Source organism: Cricetulus griseus, chromosome 8 (genome assembly GCF_003668045.3).
Source record: "Cricetulus griseus strain 17A/GY chromosome 8, alternate assembly CriGri-PICRH-1.0, whole genome shotgun sequence".
Taxonomy (NCBI): domain Eukaryota; kingdom Metazoa; phylum Chordata; class Mammalia; order Rodentia; family Cricetidae; genus Cricetulus; species Cricetulus griseus.
In genome coordinates, this window is record NC_048601.1 from 16,051,030 (window position 1) to 16,072,898 (window position 21,869).

Genomic DNA, 21,869 nt, shown 5'->3' on the forward strand with positions numbered 1-21,869 from the left:
CGTTTTATTCCTGAAACCTACATATGGAATGTAGGGTGGAATGAGAGGGCTTACTAGGAACAGTTGTCCTCTGGACACATGTGCACCCTGGTACCGACACTACCCAAAGATCAGTAATAATGAATAACAATTTAAAAGATGAATTCTCTAATGAAAAGTTTCCATTTTTTTGAGAGAAATTAGGGAAAATGTGAATAACTCCAGAAATCTTCAAAAAAAATTAAAAACTAGACAAGAATCGATTCATGTTTGTTATCCACATTGTCTGTTTGCTAACATCTCAGTTATTATCAAACACTTTAGAAGTCCAGCTTCTAAAATTTTCACTCAGGATTCAAAAAAGTACTTACAGATCAGTGAAGGAACTAAAATCTGAGGGAAAAAGGAATTGACTCACACACAATTGCTCCTCTGATGCTCTTTTCTTCTTCTTTTTTTCTGTCCTTGCTGTTCTCTGTTTTTCTTTTTCTCGGGTTCTCTTTCTGTTTCTTTGTTGGAGGTACAGACACGTATGTTTGCAACAGTAATTATTTTTTGCAATACAATGTGAGGCTTGAGTTTCTCAGGGTCAGCAAGGCAGATAAGATTTACCCACAGAGCAGCAAACTAAAACTGCTAGGAGAAACTTCTTTTTCCTTTTTTTTCCTCCCTTTTTAAAAAATTTAAATTAGAAACAAGCTTGTTTGACATGTCAATCCCAGTTCCCTCTCCCTCCCCTCCTCCCCTGCCCCCACACCAACCCCCTATCCCATCCCCTTTCTACTCCCTAGGGAGAGTGAGGCCTTCCATGGGGGAAACTTAGAGTCTCTCATATCATTTGGAGCAGGGCCTAGGCCCTCCCCAGTGTGTCTAGGCTGAGAGAGTATTCCTTTATGTGGAATGGGCTCCTAAAGTCCATTTGTGTACTAGGGATAAATAGTGATCCACTGCCGGAGGCCCCACAGATTGCCCAGGCCTCCTCATTGACACCCATGATCAAGGGAGTCTGGGTTGGTCCTATGCTGGTCTCCCAGCTATCAGTCTGGGAGCCATGAGCTCCCCCTTGTTCAGGTCAGCCGTTTCTGTGGGTTTCTCCATCCTGTTCTTGACCCCTTTGCTCATCACTCCTCCCTTTCTGCAACTGGATTCCAGAGTTCAGCTCAGTGTTTAGCTGTAGGTGTCTGCTTCCATCAGCTATTGGATAAAGGCTCTAGGATGGCAGAACTTTTAGTATCAGTTACTTAGGACTGTAGGTCAAAGAGGGGGGGGGTCTAAGTTTAATTTGCACAAGAAACAAGATCTGGTGCCTTCCAGTGCTCTGACCTTAGTGGTGGCACAGGCCTCCAGAAAACTTACTTTTCCCTGAGGATGAGCTAATGGCTGATTACCTTTGTCTTTATCTTCTCAGGGGAAACAGGAGGGAGCAGTAAATCTCTGAACTAAAAATCTTGGGTTACTAAAACAAGAAGTTTGAGAATCTTTTAGTACAGGGTTAGTTTAGGTTATCGCTTCTCTGTCTGCCGGTGAGGTAAAGCCAAGAGCATGCTTATTTTTCTATCCATCTAGGCAACTATTAATAAACAACTTTGGGTGTGTAGTAATTCTGTGTCATTGGATGTCTGGGAATATCTTAGATGGGATGCTTTTGCCTGGTCCCTAAACACTGACCAAATGTCTGTCAATAAAAGTCATTGCAGAAAGGCAGATCTCTGCCGTTGCAATGGAAAGGGGAACAAGGACCTTATAGTTGGGAAACAGGCCTCACATATAGCTAAGGAATGTAATCAGTAAACTAGGACCTGTTAATGGAGAACAGGTATTTACACATAGCTAGGGAGTATAATCAGTAAAACTTCAAATGCATGGGAGAAATTTGTTCCCAGTAAGTGATCAGATGGTGCTGAACTGTGGGAAGTAAATCCCAAGTTTGTTACAGAAGGGAATAAGCTACAGGAAGAATCCACACCAAGAAATAGCCAATTCTTTCAAGAGATAATACCGCCAGGTACAACTTTTGTACTGGTTTCATCCATGAGGACAATCCTTAATTCTTCTGATTTATCTCATGATAGATGGCTGTATAATTACTGTGTAATCTTGAGGCTTGTAGCAAGTTATCAATGTAAGGGGCAAGGTTAGTTACAAATATTTACTATTGAATAATACACACACACACACACACACACACACACACACACACACACACACACACACACACATACAATCAGATTGGATCCTTTATGGGAACTAACCAATGACTGATTAGTGACAAAATTAATTTTTGTATAGGCTCCTCTGGTAATATCATACACTAGAAAATAATATGTGAAATGATCATGTACATAGAATAATTTGGGATTAAATTTCAGGTTGTATCCTGTAATACTCCTCTCTATTGTCCCCATACCTCACCCCTGCAATACCCCTTTCTACTCTCCTGGTTGCTGCAGTTACTCCAGGTTCTGTAGCATGTCTGAAGACTTGGAGACAGGAGCCTCTAATGAGAGAAAACATGTTTTTTTTTTTTTTTTTTTGTCTTTCTGGGTTTGGGTTACCCTACACTGTAGGATCTTTTCAAGTTGCATACATTTACCAGTCATGGCTATGGAGACGAATGTGTAGGCTGTGACTGGTTGGAGAGGTTGGAAATCTCAAGTGTTTGGGCTCAACCCTAGAAATATTTACATATTTTGGAGCCCAAAATTTTAATTATCTCATATTAATATTCAAATACTCCTTTTGAAATAGTGTATGGGAAACCTGGATAGACATATATGATGCAAAAGACTGCAAGAACATTTAATATTCATGTGTTTATCAAAATGTGTAAATAATTTTAAAGCAAAGACTTTTATTTATTCAGAAATCTTTGAACTTTTGTTATTTGAATTGACAGTTTAAAAGTGTTTCAATGATTTGTGGTGGTAACAATTTTGCCTCATAATTTTATATATTGGTAATATTTTGAATAAACAGGATGTTTCAATATTGCAATGCCTTACTAGTATATTTTGATTCTATCTGTATTTCCTCATAGTAATTGCTATGGCTGATAGAGGTATACATGACTTTAACAGAAATCTTCAAAGACTTCTCACTTCTAGTGGAAATCAGGGTCAGTCCATGCGATTTAGGATGTTTGGATCATTAAGGGAGTTAATTTATCAGACTTCACCCTTCCCACCCCACTGCAGCATCTGATCCAGGTACCTTCCTAAAGGTGGACATTTTAACTTTTTCTTTAGAAATCACTCAACCTCGGGCTTTTACAGACCGTACTTCACTTACTCCCAAGATGAGTGATGAAGAGACTACTTACACAACTGTGAGATTTCACAAGTCTTCTTCAGGGTTACAGAACAGAGGAAGGCCTGATGAGACTCAAGTGCCCAGAGAAGCTAGCCACAGAGGTAAGTGTTTCAAGTGTATAAATTTACCAGTTTTTATGAATTGTAGCTCTTGACGTTTGAAAACAATATCCTACTTGCTTCTATTAAAAATAGTAATCCTATTGCTAGTTGTTAGCTGGTCACAAAAGAAAGACTGATGGGCAGAGTAGAATGATGGGATCCTGTAAGAAAAAATGTTTTTGAGAACGGAGAAGCAAGATGTGAATACGTTCTGTCAAATTTGAGAAACCATTAGGTTTTCTTTTTAGTCTAGTAAAGAATTCCGAAACCCTTAAAAGTAACATACTAGAGCCTGAAGAATCACCAAACATTCTAGAGAAATAAAATCTTACGGAAATGCAAAGTATGCTTTAGAAACAATACTTTTGCTCTAGCAGAGGCTGGTTTCACTGTCTTACATATTTCCCAACATCTAAGGCAGTGAAGCAGCAAAGAATCATCCATCAGAAGAGGGATCTGTCCTTTAAAGAAGGATGAGGAGGGATGACAGAGGGCAGTGCAGGTGGGGATGAAGAAACCACACTGTGCATTTGCCAAAAATATCAAAGAATAGTAATTAAAAACCTCTATTCTCACACTAATTGTATCATATGTAATACAATGAGTTTCTATGATAGGCATTATTAATCATTAGACTATTAAATACAATACACTGCATAGATAATGTAGCAAAAATACACTGTAAAATTTGTGGACACACAAAATACTTATTCCATTGTGCCAGAGACAATCATTATATTTACCTTATTGCTTATTTGTTAATATGTGTATGTATATAGATATAGATAGATAATACAAATATAGGTATTGGTGTTATGATTTATATTTTTATAGACTTTGATGTTTCTTTTTAATTTTGTGCAGTTGGACAAGGGAACACATACAACAGTGTGATGTGGATGTCAGAGAACAGCTTTTAGCAGCTGGCTCTTGTTCCTACCACATGGGTTCCAGGGATCAAACCCTGATGGTTGTGATTGACAGGAAGTGCCCTTTCCTGCTGAGCCATCTCACTAGGCCTGCCTCCCATATCATTATGAAAAAAAAATCTCTATTCTCTTATCACCCTCACTCTGCACACGCTCCAAGCTGAGAACTTTAACTTCTTTGACTAGGTTGTAATTGGAGGCCAGACTTTCAGATTTCCAACACCTTGGGTACACACAGATGCTTAGTATAGAACTTATGGAAAAAAAGAGAGAGATGACTTCTAGGTCCCTTTAAGGATTGACCGCATACGCGTCAGCTCCAGAACTGCCATGGCTCCTTACCTACCAGTTCTCAAGAGCATCCACCCCTCTTTCCTTCCTCTTCATCTTCAGTTATTCTCTCTTGGTGGACTGCATGCTCCAGTTTGGAGTCTCCTACTTGGGCCGTGTCTGTGTCGCTAGCGATTTCTGAACAAGGCACTTTTGATCCTGTAGAACTGGGTGAGGGCCTCATACCTGTCATCCAGCTACTTCTACGCTGAGTTTGGAGGACTGAGAATACAAGGCCAAAGGGGGGAAAAAAGGTTGAAATCCTGTGAAATTTCACACATGTAGGATTTCTACAGTGGGTTCATTTTAGGTAAAAACCTATAATTTTGAAACCACATTTTCATTCAGTTTGTATGATAGACTTCTGTAAAAATTTAAAGTCCAATATATCTTGTTTCCATGCTATGCAGAATTTTAATTAGTAGTAGAATGTGATCTTTTCATGGTGATGATTTTCTTGCTTTGTTTTGTCTAATTAAAGAGTGTTCAGTCCCCTGGAATCCCATTGCTTTATGTCTTGGAATCCTTTGTTCCATTCTGCTGGTGGCCATTGCAGTGTTGGTGACACTCAGTGAGTAACTGATATACATCTTCTTTGCCTTTCTAAGTAATGACTTCAGATGCTATTGCAAGAAATATACTGTGTCTATTGGTCTGCTTATAATCAGGGGATTTGACAGCTAGCTCTGAATTCTTTTTGCTTTCTTCCTGACACTACAGAGTCCTGTTCTCTTATCTACCTAATCTATTAAACCTGGGACTTGGGTCCTGTTTATTCTGCCTCACTCATGGCCATGTTCCTTCTTGGACCCTGGTGTTAGTCTTCTTTCTGAGCACAGGTGGTTGTGAATCTTAGGTAAACATTCTGTGAGAAAGAGCTGTACAAAAGAAATGACTTCTTTTCAGTTTTTTCTTCAGTGTATATTGAGGGCATGGTTGTGTAAAAAGACTATATGTGTACAGAGATATTAAAGCTTCAGCCTTACTGGATTCCTTCACATCTTTAGAGGATCCCAAGCTGTGCTAAAACATAACTACATGTCTGGATATCATGCTTTCCATCAGGTACAATGCGAATTGTACCATATTTTTCATGCTTCTTAGTGTAGATTTCCAGGGTATGTTAAGTGTTTGCTGAATATTTTATTTAGGTATTTATTTGTAAGTATTTGTCTTTGAAAAAATGAAGTAATTGGAAGATATGTTACTTCCACCATAATTTTATTCAGCTGTATCATATACTTCACACTGAATTTGTTGACAGAAATTCCTGTTTCCATTTTTATAGTGAGTTAATTGAAGTGTTTCTTTCTAAATGTCAAAATAGCAATTAAAGTAATGATATGTGTTGAATGTCAACATGGGCTTTCTCTTTTATCTTAAATTTCAATATTTTTAACTTATGAGCATTTTTGGTGTTATATATCTGCTTTTACTTTTAGTTTTTCAGTACAGACAAGAAAAACATGATCAGGAGAAAATGCTAAAAATCATCCAACAAAAGTACCACATCATGAAAAATGAAAGTTACTTAAAAGAACAAATTTTTAAAAATAAGTCTACAGAGTGTGATGACCTCAAAGATCGTCTGAATTCTGTCAACAGTGAATGGAAGAGATGCTATGGGGAAACTAAGATTGTTTTAGATTGCATACATCACACAGGTATGGAGGAGATCTTGAATAAAGAATTGCATTAATCTGTATTGTTTCTTCTCACTAAACTTTGAAGTCCAATTAGCAGGTTATGATGGAGTTCCCTTAATGTAGGCACCTGAAACCCCAGAAATTCCTGTCTGATTCAGGAAAATCTTACAGTTTCTAGAATTTCAGTGGCCATTCTGGCTCCTAATGCCCCTAGGGGATGGAAAATCAAGTCAGCACCCATGAGAATACAGGTTGTTTTGGTACATGAGAAAATCCAAGTGTCCAAATTTGTTGCTAACAGAAAATAGAAATATCCAGTAAGAAGGTATTTATCAAATATTTAAGATAAATGCTCAGGATTTACATACAATCATAAAAGTGTGTGTGTGTTTTCCTTCTCCCTTGGTTTCACACAGAAGGCCTGTTTGTAATGCAGGTATCCTTCCTGTGGTGCACTTGGGGAGAGCTTCCCCATGGTGCCTACACTCATTAATCTCAATTAGTGACACTGTTAATGATGCAGCAAAGATGAAATATCAAGTGTTACAAGGAACCTTTCTTACTTTGTACCATGACTAATTAGCACAGCTTGTCAATATTTATTAACTATTTGCTCACAATTTATGGGTTACAAAGAGATTATATATGATCTCACTGTGTTGTGATAGTAGGAGTTGACAGTCTTCATTCAGCAAGGACTAATATTATCTTTAAAACTGGTAGATTACAAAGTATATAACAGGAAAAGAAGAAGAAAAATCTCCAAAAATAATTTTTGAAGCATTCCAGACTCATTAATTATGTTTTCTGTTACTATTTTAGAATAAAATAATTGCCATTATTCAATGTTAGCATAATGTTGTAATGCTTGGGCTTAGGAGTCTGAGGCAGGAGGATTGTAAATCAGAGGAGAGTCTAGGCAGCCCAGCAAATTACAGGTCTGCCTGAGCTACACTGTGATGTCTTCATAGAAAAACAAAGGTTGGAGATAAAGTTCATTGATAGATCATAGCCATCCCCAACACCTCACCAAACGAAGTAATTATTACTGAGATGTTGCTACAGAAAGTGCATGCATTTTAATGTTCTCAGCCTGACACATGTGGGCATGTGGGCATACCCTTGGAGGCGTTACCACAATCAAAAGAACAAATCATTCCATTCAAGAATGTCTTCATGTGTTTCCTAACTGTGGGCCACTGTGGGTTCTGTGTATTATTCCAGACCTAGAATTCTGTCATCTGTTTAACTGCCTCTGAGCAGGAAGTGCTCATTTTCCTTCCCTCCAGCTCCTGGTATTTTACAAGCCCCTGATTCATAGAACTGGGCTGTGGTAGAAACATCTTTTGAGTGGAATCATAAAGTATGGTCCTGGGCCTGGCTTGTTTCACTTTGAACACTATCCTCCAATTCACCCATGCTTCTCTGAGGGACTCCCTTGCATACTTCTAACAAAGGCAGGAGATTGAAAAGACCCTGCTGTCTCTTTAGTAATGTGTCTCATACCCGATGTTGTGGTCCTGACACTAAATGAGCAGCAGGCAGGAGTAGCCTGGGTGACTCTTACTGCACAGTTGGTCACATTGGTCAGGATCTTCCTTTTGGGTGTTTGGATGTGAGACGTGGTTTCATTCTGTAGCCTAGGCTGACTAGAAACTCACTGTAACCCAGGATGTACTGGATTTCATTACTCAGGCACGGATGGCCTCACACTGGTGGTGATCCTCCTGACTCAATCTGTGTAGTGCTGGAGTTACAACCATAAAACATGCCAGGCAAGATTTATTTCCCTTTAAAGGCTAAATAGCTTCCCATTTTGTGTATGTGCTACATTTTCTCTACTTTTCACCAAGAAAGAACACTAAAGTTGTTTTCATTATCTCTATTGTGATAAATAATGCTGCATAGAGCATGGGTGTGCAGGGGTCTTTCAGCATTCTAGAAATTCAATTTCTGAGAGCTGTGAGATTTTACTTCATTATATAGGCTTAATAAATCATTGTTCTGATAACAAGTACCAGAAAATATGAATTTTAACCATTCCCTTCTCTGTTGTAGGCAAATGTGTTGAAGGACACTGGTTCTGCTGTGGCATAAAATGTTATTATTTCCTCATGGACAATAAAAGCTGGAATAGATGCAAACAGACCTGTGAGGACTGCAGCTTATCCCTTCTGAAGACAGATGATGATGATGAACTGGTACCGTAGACTCTTACATATTTCCTTATTCTTAGATTCCTTCTCTAACAATTGGATAATGAGATTTGAGCCTAGTTGGGTTTTTCAAAAAAGAAAGTCCTTTAGGGGTTGGTTGTAGGTGGTTTTCTTGTAATGCGAGTAAGAACCATGCACCAAGAGTTTCCCAGTCCATTCCTTTCTGCTCTCCATTTGGTGTCAGGACACAGGGTCTGTTATGAGGACACTATTACTAAAGAGACAGTTGTCTTTTAAATCTCCCCACTTTCTTAGGAGTTTGCAAGAGAGTCACTCACAGAGGCATGTCTTCCCCTGATGAAGTTTAACCATTTGGTGCAGCAATACTACAAGTGACAGTTACTTATCTCCATAGAATGCCACCTGAATCCCCAGAAGCAGCTGTCCAGGACTTGGTCTTTGGAACCCAGAAAGGAAGCTGCTTGAGATAAGTAACTAGGTGACAACAGGGAAAGTAATTGACCTCTAGTCCAATCTGCAAAATGGACATGATGAGAGAACTGTGCAACTATACAGTTATACCAGTTAACCCATGGGATTTTCACCAAATCTGTTCACAATATTTACTTCAGAATATTCTTTGTATCATAAAAGATGTGTGTGTTTGGAAACAAGTATTTAAAAGAAAAAAAAGTGGCCAAATATTGCCATTGTCTGATTATATTTATTACTAAAGAAATGTCTATATACGTAGATTGTATTTTTCTAGAGAAATGCTTGCAGGATCAGTTTGAAACTTTGTTATTTAGAATATGGTGAAAATTGGCACGGCAATTTAACATGTTTAAAAAATTACAGCACAAAATAATTATTAATGTTGATACAGTAAATATAGTTAAATTTAAGCCTATATTCTAAAACGTATTCTGATATTTAATGAGATATCATGCCACTTGGATGTTGCATGTTGGATACATGAAATGTTTTCTAAAATCATCCCCTTCATGAAGTTCTGTCATTTTTGGATCTGAACTACAGCATGGCTTCCTCTCTGGAGAAGGGAGCTTAGATTCACAGATTTTCACATAGGACTTTTCATCTTAATGAATTTGCTTTGAAGACAGGGGACCACTTATGATGAACACTGCCCACATGCTTCTGTAGTGTTTTGGAAAAATTAGTTGAATAATTTTATAAAATGTCAGAAAGTATTTAATGAGCTAATATGTAGTGCATACTTGGAGACCTGATGCAGGAAGACTGTGAGTTAAAGATTAGCCTCGACTACACACGGAGGTTTTGTGTAAGAAATACAGTCACAGATCATTTAATGAATGGAGTATCACTGGACACTTGAAGTTTTCATGTTAAATAACTGATGAAACTGACATTGGTTTTGACCTAAATGAGCTACTAGTGAGAAACCACTTTAGAAAATGAACACGGAGGAGCAGGACAGGACAGCAGCGAATTGACATGAATAGCTGGGAATTATTCTGGTCATTTTTTCTTACCAAACAGAACTATTAAACAATGTTGTTCCCTTTACAGACTGTCCTTAAGTCCCAACTTTATCCAAAGACTTACTGGATTGGATTGTCATATGACAGGGGAGGCAAAGAATGGCAATGGATTGATAGTGGCTCATCTAAACTGTGAGTTTTCTGAGCCCTCGCTCTAACACTGTGGCAGGAGTTGGGAGGATGGTGTGCAAAGGCTTTTCTCTCATTTCACAAGGGTTTCCTCATTTTCAGTGGAGCTCACAGGTAAGGACAAGGTGCAGAAGGAAGTGTCTGAGCAAGACTTAGGCAGGGAAAATGAATGGTCTAGAAGTTGACTGCCATTCATGGAATACTGAACATAGCTCAGTATTGTGTATCCTAAGTTGCACAAGGCACAAAAAAATAACCAAAAATGTAAGAGCACATAAAGTCAATGGAGCATCCTGACAGACACAGTGAGTGTGAGTATCTAAGACATTCACTTGACTTGTTTCTGTAGTTACTTATATAACTGTTTACAAATAAAAGAAAATGTTTATATGTACATTAATGTATATATCTATTTTATATTTCAAAGTGTTGTACTGTATAAAATCTAAGGTTTATGTTCATTTCTGAGGTGGTAGAAAACTGTTCACTGATTTTTCTTTATTAATAATATTTATTCATCTATAAATATATTGAAAAGGTGTCTTCCTTGTAGTTGCACATACTTTTAATACCAGGACATGGGAGGCAAAGGCAGGGGGATCTCTGAGTTCAAGGCCAGCCTAGTATGCTGAATGATTTCCAGGACAACCAGGGCTGCATGGAGAAACCTGTCTTGAAAGACTGCCTATTGTTGGTTGTTTTACTCTTTTGGACTCTACTCTTTTGGGGGCCTTCCATCCAGCTCCCAAATAAATCACACACATTGAGTTATATGTTGAGTTTTAATTATATTTTTACATACAATATATTTTGATCAGGTTTCCCACCAGTAAATCCTCCCTGAACCTATCCACCTAACTTCTTGTTCTCTAAACTGAATATGTCCCCCAAACAAAAACCAAACAAAAAGTGAAAAATCAAATTAAGCAAAATACCCAATAAAAATACTACAAACAAACAAACAAACAAACAAACAAACAACAAAATTCAACAACCCAAGCCCACTAAGGAAATAGTCTGTTTTCTGTTGCACAACTCTGAGCTTACTATCCAATGAATTTCCATAAGATCTTTTCATTCATTCTTCCCATTGGTTAATCCACACTTTATCCTCTCTGGTTCCCTAACCTGCAGTACTCATCCACATTTGATCTTTTCATTCTCAGAATGCACTCTCTATTTTCATATCCCATATTTATCATTCCTTCTGCTTGTTAATGTTGTTAGAAATACTAAAATTGAAATTTCTCCCTAGGAATACTATGTTTGTCTTTAAATAATTTTGGTATCTAGTTGCATTTTTATTTCATTTTAAAGAGAGTGATTATAATACTGTAAATATTTATATATACGAGCTGACATTTACAGATCTGAAAATTAATCTTAACCTTAAAGTCTTGTTAAATCTATGAAATGAGAGAATTGAATAGAAACATTTTTCTCCATTTTTAAATTTGAATTAGAAACGAGTTTGTTTTACATGTCAATCCCAGTTCCCTCTCCTTCTCCTCCTCCCCTGCCCCCCCCATCTAACACCCTACCTATCCCATACCCTTTCTGCTCCACAGGGATGGTGAGGCCTTCTGTGTGTGTGTGGGGTCTTCAGAGTTTGTCATATCATTTGGAGCAGGGCCTAAACCCTCTTCTATGTGGAGAGGGCTTCAAAAGTCCATTTGTGTACTAGGGGTAAACACTGATGCACTACCAGTGGCCCCATAGATTGTGAGACCTCTAAACTGACCTCCTCATTCAGGGGGTTTGGAACTGTCCTATACTGGTTCCCCAGCTATCAGTCTGGGGTCCATGAGCTCCCCTTGTTCAGGTCAGCTGTTTCTGTGGGTTTCACCAACATGGTCTTGACCACTTTGCTCATCACGCCTCCCTCCTCCTTCTCTGCAACTGGATTCCTGAGTTCAGCTCAGTGTTCAGTTGTTGGTGTCTGCTTCTGCTTCCATCAGCTACTAAATGAGGGCTCTAGGATGGCATACAAGGCAGTCATCAATCTCATTATCAGAGAAGGGCATTTAAGTAGCCTCTTGACTACTCCTTAGATTGTTAGTGGGGTCCAACTTGTAGATCTCTGGACATTTCCTTACTGCCAGAATTCTCTTTAAACCTATAATGGCTCCCTCTATTATGGTATCTCTTATCTTGCTCTCCTCTATTCTTATCCTGACTAGATCTCCCTGCTCCCTCATGCCCTCTTTTCCCCTCCTCTTCTCTTTCTTCTAACTCCCTCTTCCCTCCTCCATGCTCCCAATTAGCTTAGGAGATCTTGCTCCTTTCCCCTTTTCCAGGGGACCATGTATGTCTCTCTCAGGGTCCTCCTTGTTTCCTTGCTTCTTTGGTGGTATGGATTGTGGGCTGCTACTTCTTTGCTCTAGATCTAAAATCTTTATCTGAGTAAGTACATACCATATTTGTCTTTTTTGTGAGTGGGTTACCTCACTCAGAATGGTTTCTCTAGTTCCATCCTTTTGCCTGTGAATTTCAAGATTGAATTGTTTTTTTTTTCTTCTGAGTAGTACTCCATTTTGTAAATATAGCAATACAATAATCTACCTACCTTTTTGTCACATCAACCTGTATCCACCTTTTTGTTTTCAAAAAAGTACCTTGAATCTAATCTCTTTTGTTTAGCTTTTTTCCTGATCGTTAGCAATAACAGCTTGTGACCAATCTCCCTAAACAACGATAAATATCCATAACCTAATGAAAGACCAAAAACCACCTACCCCACCTCTTGGGAATGTGGGCATCATGTTGTTAAATTTACTTCCTCTGGTCTGGAGACAACAGAATCTTTAGAGGATCCTGAAAAGAAAAAAAATGAGTTAATTGTCAAGTCCTGGGAGAGGTAGCTGTATTATTTGTTGTCCAGTCTGCATAATGGGAAAGTGGAGTGTTTGTCTCAAGTCCTGGCTAGAGTAGATTGTGAGGCTGGATCATCTCAGCTAGCCACCTCAAAATTGTTCTGAGCTGATTGTAGTTCAAAGCTGATCTTTAGTTATTGTTTCTCAGCTTAGTGGCTTTTGGAGGCTTCACAGGTTAGGCATGGTCATAGTTCACTGGAGAAAACTGATAGAGATTCAAACCAGATATCATCTACAGGAAGGGAAATTAAACCTTTTTCTGGAATGAGTTAGTACTCCACATGACCGTTAATATCACGACAAAAGTTTAAAAAACATATATATTAATCTTATAAATTTTGAGATAATATTTATGCCTTAAGAAAAGCTGTTGCTGGGTAGTGGTGGCATATGCCTTCAATCCCAGCACTGGGAAGCAGAGGCAGGTGGATCTCTGTGAGTTCAAGGTCAGATTGGTCTAGAAAGCAAGTCTCAGGACTGGCTCCAAAGTTACACAGAGAGACTTTGTCTCGAAAAAACCAAAAGAAGAAGAAGCAAGAGGAGGAGGAGGAGAAGGAGATGGAGGAGGAGGAGGAGGAGAAGAAGAAAAAGAAGAAGAAGAAGAAGAGAAGAAAGAAAGGAAGGAAGAAAGAAAGAAAGAAAAGCTGTTAAGGAGGCAACAATATACTCCTCAAATATTGTTTTTCTTCTGTCGCATATCAGGTGCCTCTTCTGACATGAGAAGAGATTTTAAATTTTACTTTAACAAGCATGCTGTGTTTAGAGAAGGAGCCAGTCACACTTCATCTCCAAAGCCAGCTTTAATCTTTATTTGGAATGGGACTACAAAAAGACCATTTGCGTGACATGTCTGTAGAGAACAAGGAAACAAACATTTTGGAAGATTTATGAAATTTTATCCTATTGTTAATGTGAAATACTAATGAGTCATTTTACTTTTTTTTTGGTACATTTTTTGAATGATTTGTCCTTTTTATTTAGATGTTCCATTTGTCCAGTGGTCTTTTGACTCCTTAGATGGATGCTTTTGTTTTCTGAAAAGACAAAACAACAACAACAACAACAACAACAACAACAACAAAACCCCAAAAAACCCAGAACTGTTCTCCAGCCCTTATTTTGGGGAAATTATCTTTTGGCAAGTTATATCTGATCAAATGAAAAACATTTCTTAGTTTTATAGGATAGTTCAGATTAAATGGCCATGCCGCTTGATGAAGTACCATCTCTTCTAATTAAGAGGTTTTCTCCTAAAAAATAAAAATAGATGTCTCCTGTTCAAATAGAATCTTTATCAATTTTGATTGGACCCATAGCTTTTCTTCTCCTGTGGAAGCAAAAGCAAAACCCCTTCCCCAGCATAAGACATTTCCTACTTTGCATTCTGAGGTCAATACATCTTTAACGTACACTGGTTGATTTAATTGTGTAGTTTTTTCCATTACCCAATGTCTGTCTGCAGCTGTGATTCTTTTCTCATTAGCATTTAGAAACTTCAAAGTTAATAAAGCATTATGAAATCTATTTCTGGGGGTCTTTATTATTTCTTTCTGTTTACTTAGCATATCCTTTTGAGTTCCATTTGAACTTTCTATAACTGCCTGCCCTGAAAGGGAATTCAACCAATCACTATGTTTCAATCAGGACTCATTAACTCTCAGGAGGGGGAGGAAAGAGGAAAACATCTGAAACAGTTGAAACAAACCCTTGCCTGTGACTCTATTCCAAATCTCACCTTTCTTCTTTTTTCCCCATCCCCATTCCCTTGATTCTCTCCCCTATTCCCAGTTTACCCAGGAGATCTCATCTATTTTCCCTTCCCAGGGCAATCTATGCATCCCTCTTAGGGTCCTCATTGTTACTTAGATTCTCTGGAGCTGTGGATTGCAGTCTGGTTATTCTTTGCTTTACATCTAGTATCTACTTATGAGTGAGTATATACTATATTTATCTTTCCGAGTCTAGGTTACTTCATTCAGGTTGATATTTTAAAAAATTCATCCATCTGCCCGCCAAGTTCATGATGACATTGTTTTTTTTTCTGCTGAGTAATATTCCATTGTGTAAATGTATACCATTTTCTTTATCTATTCTTAGTCACCTTTCTTCTTAAACACAAGAATAGGAGACCGTGTGCTATGTGACACACATTTAGTTCTGTTTCTCTGTGCTTACTGTAAAAAGTATCATAGGAAAACATAGTTTAAACTTATACCCTAGTGATACTCTACTGTACTTTACTTGAGGATGAAAAACTAACAGTGTGCAACAGACGAGGAGTTGAGTTGTGATTAAGAGACCATTTCTATTTTGTATCTTTAGTTCACTTTTTATTTCTGTGTGAATGTATGCACAGGTGTGTGCATGTATCACAGAGAATATGTGTAGTTAGATGGTAGTTGAAGGAATCATTTCTCTCTTTATATTGTGTGGCAAATGAGGTCTGAACTCAGGTGGTCAGGCCACTTTACTGTGGCCTCTATTCACTGAGTCATGTTGTCAGTCCAAGGCCATTTTTTAAATGACTTTAGAGAAAATAAAAAACCCTTAATGACACTCTTATTTTTAATTCCATATTCTGTAAATTTTGGTCAATACATTTTGTTTTAAAATCATGGTCTGCATTAGTGTAAGATTCAAATGTAAATAAATGCCCATTATATTTTTTGTTTTATAGTAATTTGACAGTACTGAAATCAATACATGATACAGGAGACTGTGCATTTCTCAGTTTCAATGGTATACATGATGACCAATGTGATAAATCCCATGGCTGCATATGTGAAAAGAGAATGGAGAGATTCCCCGATTCAGTGTGCAGTGCAAGGTAAAAATATTCAGGAAGGAAAAACGGAGATCTGTTTGTTTCCCATCATGATCTGGGACTACTTAACAACTGCATATTCCACTCACAGGTCTCAGTTGGCTGTGCAAGCTGAGTGAGGAGCTGGAAAGGGAAGATACTCTTCTGAAATCTGACTTCAGAGAGCAGAAGCTAACTTCCTTCCAGGTACACAGAGCAGCTGTGTCTGGAGAACAGAGACCTTTGCTCCTAGCCCTGAGGAAACCCTCCCTTAGTTTCATGAATGATAGACAGAACAAAATATAAAACCCTGAAAATAGCACACATCATTACTAGGACACTCCATTTCTATATCCCATTAATTTGACAATATAATTAACAACTATGATGTAGCTGTTAATTTCTGTTTCTTTGTTAATTGGTTGTTTAGTATTTGATATTTTTTGCAGGTAGAAGAATTTATCTTTAAAAAGCATTTATTTTCTATAAAATATAATTTCAGACTTGATGAAGTTGCCAAACTAGATCAATGAACCCATACATCCTTCCGTAGTCCATATGTTCTCCTCCAGTTCTCTGATCCAATTGATGAGAAGTTGAAACCCCATAGATACAGTATATTAATTTGAGGTCAGCTGGATATGGTGTCTCAGACTTAAAGTCTTATAGATGCATGAGTTTGAAGGCTGTGTAACCTACATAGTTACATTTTTGTTCATCATGAGCTATAGAGTGAGATTCTGCTTCATGAAACCTGATAATCATGATAGTGATAATAATGTTACTAACTTTTCAAAAATATTTTCTAGAGATGAGCAATTATTTTACAACATCATATTGGGATGAATAAAACTCAAGAAATGTAGTATTGACATAGTAGTTGGTTCTAATCTATAATCCATATTCACATTTGTCATTTGTTGGATTATATAACTGTTGATATTTTCTTACGTTAGGAACATGCAATGCATTCACTTGTAATATCCTTTAGTTCTGAAATGGTTACTGACATGTTTTTTTTTTCTGACATTAAAAAAGTGAAATACTGGTGTTGGAGTGTGTGTGTGATATAATGTTCCCACTGTAAATCATAAGAAATATACAATTTTAACAAATATGTACACCTATTCTAGCCCCATTGAGAAGAGTTTTGTGTCCGCTTGACACAAGCTAGAGTCATCTGGGAACTGAGACCCTCAATTGAGAAAGTGTCTGCATAGTGATTGATGTGTGAGAGCCCAACCCATTGTGCATATTGCTACCCAGGGGCTTGTGATCCGGATTCTGTAAGAAAACATTCTGAGCAACCCACGAGGAGCTCCCAGCAAGATGCACTGCTCCAGGATCTCTGAATGAGCTTCTGCCTGCAGCTTCCTGCTGGGCTTTAGTGCCCATCCTGACCTCCCGCAGTGGAGGACTGTGATGTAGAAATGTAAGCAAAACAGTCCCTCTCCTCCCCAAGTTGTTTTGGTCACAGTGTGTCATCACAGTAATAGAAACACTAAGAAAACCATCAAACCATAACAAGGGTAGTTTGTATCTCCCAAAAGTTCTTTTCTGCTCCTTGTCCACCCCACCTGGCCCCAGGCAAGCAGAAACATGCTCTTTTGTACCTCAAGTTTACGTGGCCTGAATGTCATACACTATGCACAGATTTGTATTTGGCTCCATTTTCTCTATTGTTTTTAGACTTATTATTATATATCATCATCATCATCATCATTTTAGCTCACTCATGCCTTTTTCACAGATCAGTTGTTCAAACTTCTTGTTAAAAAGCACATTTATATTACACAAATAACTTTATTTCACCTTTCAAATGTGAACACATGGTGTCCTTCTAAGTTTTAACAATTATGAATAGAGTTGTCATGTAAATTTGCATGTAACGCATTGTGTGAAGGTACATTTTATTTTTTTTTAGTCAAATTTAGAACTCTCATGTCAAAATCCCCATGTTAAGTGAAGTTTTTTTTAACAAGGAGCTTCTAGTGTGTTTCACATGGCTTACATCATCTTACTTTCTCTGCAAAATCAGAGAGTTCCTTTTGCCTCTGTCTTTGCCAACACTTGATATTATCAACAATTTGGATTTTTCCCATTGTGATGAATTGAGAAATTCTCATTTCTCTGATATCTAAATGATACTGACAATCTTTTCATGTACTCATTGGTCAGTCATATATTTTCCCTTGTGAAATATCTGTTTGTATTTGCTCACCTCTTATTGAGATTTTCCTGTCTTCTAGTTGTAACATTGTAAGATGTTTTTAGTGTAGATCATTGAATACAGAGCCTTTGATAGATTATATGTTATAATACTTTCCTACCATCTAGTCAATGTTCTGAAATATAGCATTCAATATTGAAAATTTGACATTCTATAGAAGTTTAATGAGTTGGAACAATCTTTTGCACATTGTGAATATGTTTTACTATCATTGGCTATTAAAGAGATGACTGACTTGTAGGTGGGCAGGAGGAGGTTAGGTGGGAAAACCAGACTATGAGGATGCTGGGAAGAAGGGCAGAGTCATGGAAGTTAGAGGAGTAGCCTGCCCGAAGGAGAGGAAGCAAAACATGCCAGAGAGGTAAGTGCCACAAGTCTCCAGGCAGCACATAGATTAATAGAAGTAGATTGATTTAAGTTGTAGGAGATACTTCGTAAGAAGTCTGACCTATCGGTTGAGCATTTATAATTAATAGTAAGACTCCTGTGGTTATTTGCCACTGACTGCTGGGACAGGAAATCTCCACCTACAAATGATACCCAAACATCCAGCATTCACAGCCACATAAGCCTCAAGAAAACTTAAAAAGACTCTAAGCACAGAAAAATGGAGCTAAACTGAGCTTCCTAGTCTCATGTCTCTTTTGTTGGCTACACTAAAAAGATGCATCTTCCAGTAGTTGCCTGTGGGTGGAGTCAGCTGCCAGCCACCATGAACTGTCACCATATACTAAGCTAAGCTACACTGGTGGCAACTGATGTACCAGTTTATGATTTGTCTAATTTGATTCAAAACAATAAAGATACACAGTAAAGACAGATCCAAATGAAAAATAGAACCCTCTAAATGAGTTACAGTGTGTTTACATAGGCTTGAGAGGGAAAAGAGAAAGGGTAGAGATAGTCATAGATTAAAAACTAATTTATAAATACTAAGTCCCTAAAAAGGAATAGAGTAATAAAAAGTAAAATAAGCCACATAAAGATGGGAATTGGTGGGTGGGAAACAAAGTCCAATCCAACTATAGTTTTACTTATTGCTTTTTCATTTTTCAAAGGAAGTCTTTTCCTATAACAAATTTTCAGAGATTTTATGGGTAGTATACTTTTAAAGAAATTGTATGTTTTCAACTTAAGGTAATATTTTAATTTTGGTATTTTATTTCTCTCTGTCTCTGTCTGTCTCTCTCTGCCCCCCCCCCGTGTGTGTGTGTGTGTGTGTGTGTGTGTGTGTGTGTGTGTGTGTGTGTGTGTTTGTCTCTGTAGTCACACACCTACATAGTCTCAGGTTCTTGGCAACCCAAGCAGCACAGAATATGGATTCTATATCATCAAGGAGACTTTACTCTTATTAGGTATTGGCTCATTGTTCCTACAAGCTTTATTACACTATTAAACTAGAAAATCTTGCAGGCAAGTCACTCTTGTAGAACAAGTGTTTGTAACTGGTTTAGTGTTTACCTTTCTCCTTGGTAGCATGCAGAATAGTCAATAGGTATGAATGCTCTAGGTAGGCACCACCTAGACTGCTCCATGTTAAGTCATTCTGTAGGTGTTGTCATCAGCAATAGGGCCTTCCTATCAGTTTTTGGAGAGCAACAAATTGCCTTGTCAGTGACCTTGTTTGTTTGGGGAAGTCCCTGAAGCCCTTGTGTCTAACAACTTTATTAGATGGAACCCATTTCAGATCCTGGAAAGTTCATTATGTGACAAGAAATATCAAGTTGGGGCTCTGGCTCTGCCATTATTTGGTGATTCCATTTAGATTATCTTAATATATATATTCCATATATACGGATATGGCAGCTTCCATGTAATCCCTCAAATGACCCTTAGTTTTAGATGTCCCTCCCCACATTACATCTTTACCCTCCTTTTCTCTTAACATTTGATTCTCCCATTGAGTCCACTCCACCCATTCATAACTATTTATCCCATTTTCTCTTCCTACATTGATTGATCCCTGCCCCGAGTTCCCGACTCTATGCCTTTATGTGGTTATATAGATTGTAGCCTTCTAAATGCTAACACCCACATATAAGCAAATCCATGCTGTATTTGTTGTTCTAAGTACTTCATTATGGATGTTTTTTCCCCTAGACCTGTCCATTTAGCTGCAAATTTCATTTTTAACAGGTAAGTATTATTCCACTGTGTAAATGTACCACATATTCATTGATAAAGTATCTAGAAATACACACTGGAAAAAACATGGCATCTTCTGCCAGTGGCTATGCCAGAGGGGCAGAAGGTGGCCATTGACTTGATGGAATTGACCCACCAGGAAACAAAGCTCTGATGGATGAAGCTCAGATGTAAGAGCTTCAGCTCCCGAATGTCTCTTGCCACTGCTGTGTCTTTTCATGTTTGGCAGTGCCATTTTTTTTTCTCTAGTATCTGGCATAGTATGAATGGGCGTGGGAGATCTCCACTGCCATTAATGTGGTATCATTATCTCATAGACTTATTTAATGGGCATTATTACCTGTGGATTATTATGAAGATGATTTCTTCATAAGCTGTACTGTTTAACCGAAGCAATGATTTTTATATAATAATAGTGTTAGTTTAAATAGAAATTTGATGATTGAGGGTCTTTAATAAATAAGGATTATGATAGATGTTAGTTTAGTAGGAGAACTAATATAGGTAAAAGCAAGATTTAGCATTGTCCCTACCCTTTATAAAGCCGGTGCTGCAGAGGACAGAAAATAAGAACAAGAAAATGTCACACAGCTAGTTTCTCTTGAGGAGCCACGTAGATTGTGGATTAGGTTAATGATTAAGAAAAACAATTTAGATCCACAGGGATGACCAAAACTAAAATCTAGGCAGTAATGGAGAGGCTGCCTTTGATGCCCTTCCCCTATAATGAGATTGATGTCTACCTTGGTTGCCACCCTAGAGCCTTCATCCAGTAGCTGATGGAAGCCATACTCCTGAAATCCAGTTGTAGAGAGAGAGGAGGCATGAGCAAAAGAGTGAAGACCATGCTGGAGAAACCCACAGAAATAGTTGACCTGACCTAGTGATGGCACAGAGACCCTAGTGGTAAAGCTGGGGAATCAGCATTGGAACAAACCAAGCCCTCTGAATGTGGGTGCCAGCTAGGAGGCCCAGACAGTCTATGGGACCTCTAAGAGTGGAACTAGTATTTATTCTTTGTGCACACATGGACTTTGGGAGCCCATTCCCTATGGAGCAATAGTATTGCAGTCCAGATAAACAGGGTAGGTCCTAGGCCCACCCACAAGTGATGTGACAGACTTTGATGATCCCTTGTGGAAGGGCTCACTATCCTTGGGGAGTGGGTGGGGGGTTGGAAGGCGGCAGGAGGGCTAGTGAATGGGGGGAATTGATATGTAAAATAATATTGTTTCTAAAATAAAAAAGAAAGAAAAACTATTTGGTACCAGAAGCTAAGTTAGCTTAAGTTCTTTAATCTTAATGTTGAGAGATATAGTCACATATTTTGGTGTGCAACATAACTAAAAGAAAGCCTTAAATATGACTTTGTTAATGATTTTGAGGTGAAAAAAATCTTGGAAAACAATTTAAAGGCACACTACTGATATCTCAGTGAGGGACTTGTTGAGGTAAACAAACGAGCAATGGCAGTCTAACTGTTGCTGGCTGACATACCTTTCTTGCTAAGATGGGTTGTTCATCAAGGGTGATGATTAATTCCTTGTAGCCATTGCTGCCCTCATCTTCCATATTCTGTTAATGAGTGGGTATGTACACTTAAGATTTAAAATAGAGCTGACTAATTCTTTTTCATATACATAAGTTTATATTTGTGACTCTTCTAAGATTTCTTATAAGATTATCTTTTGAGATAAATAGTAAAATAATTGGTCC

The 21,869-nt window shown here is 38.0% G+C and overlaps 1 protein-coding gene across 1 annotated transcript; it reads left to right on the top strand.

Annotated features, from left to right (window-relative positions):
• Positions 1-3,231: 3,231 nt before the first annotated feature.
• Positions 3,232-15,918, top strand: LOC100774992 (killer cell lectin-like receptor 2). Its single transcript, XM_035448726.1, has 7 exons — positions 3,232-3,389; positions 5,130-5,219; positions 6,091-6,312; positions 8,353-8,495; positions 10,002-10,105; positions 15,653-15,802; positions 15,891-15,918. The coding sequence occupies exons 1-7, from the start codon at positions 3,275-3,277 to the stop codon at positions 15,916-15,918; spliced, it is 852 nt and encodes a 283-aa protein (XP_035304617.1). The 5' UTR covers positions 3,232-3,274.
• The last annotated feature ends 5,951 nt before the right edge of the window (positions 15,919-21,869 follow it).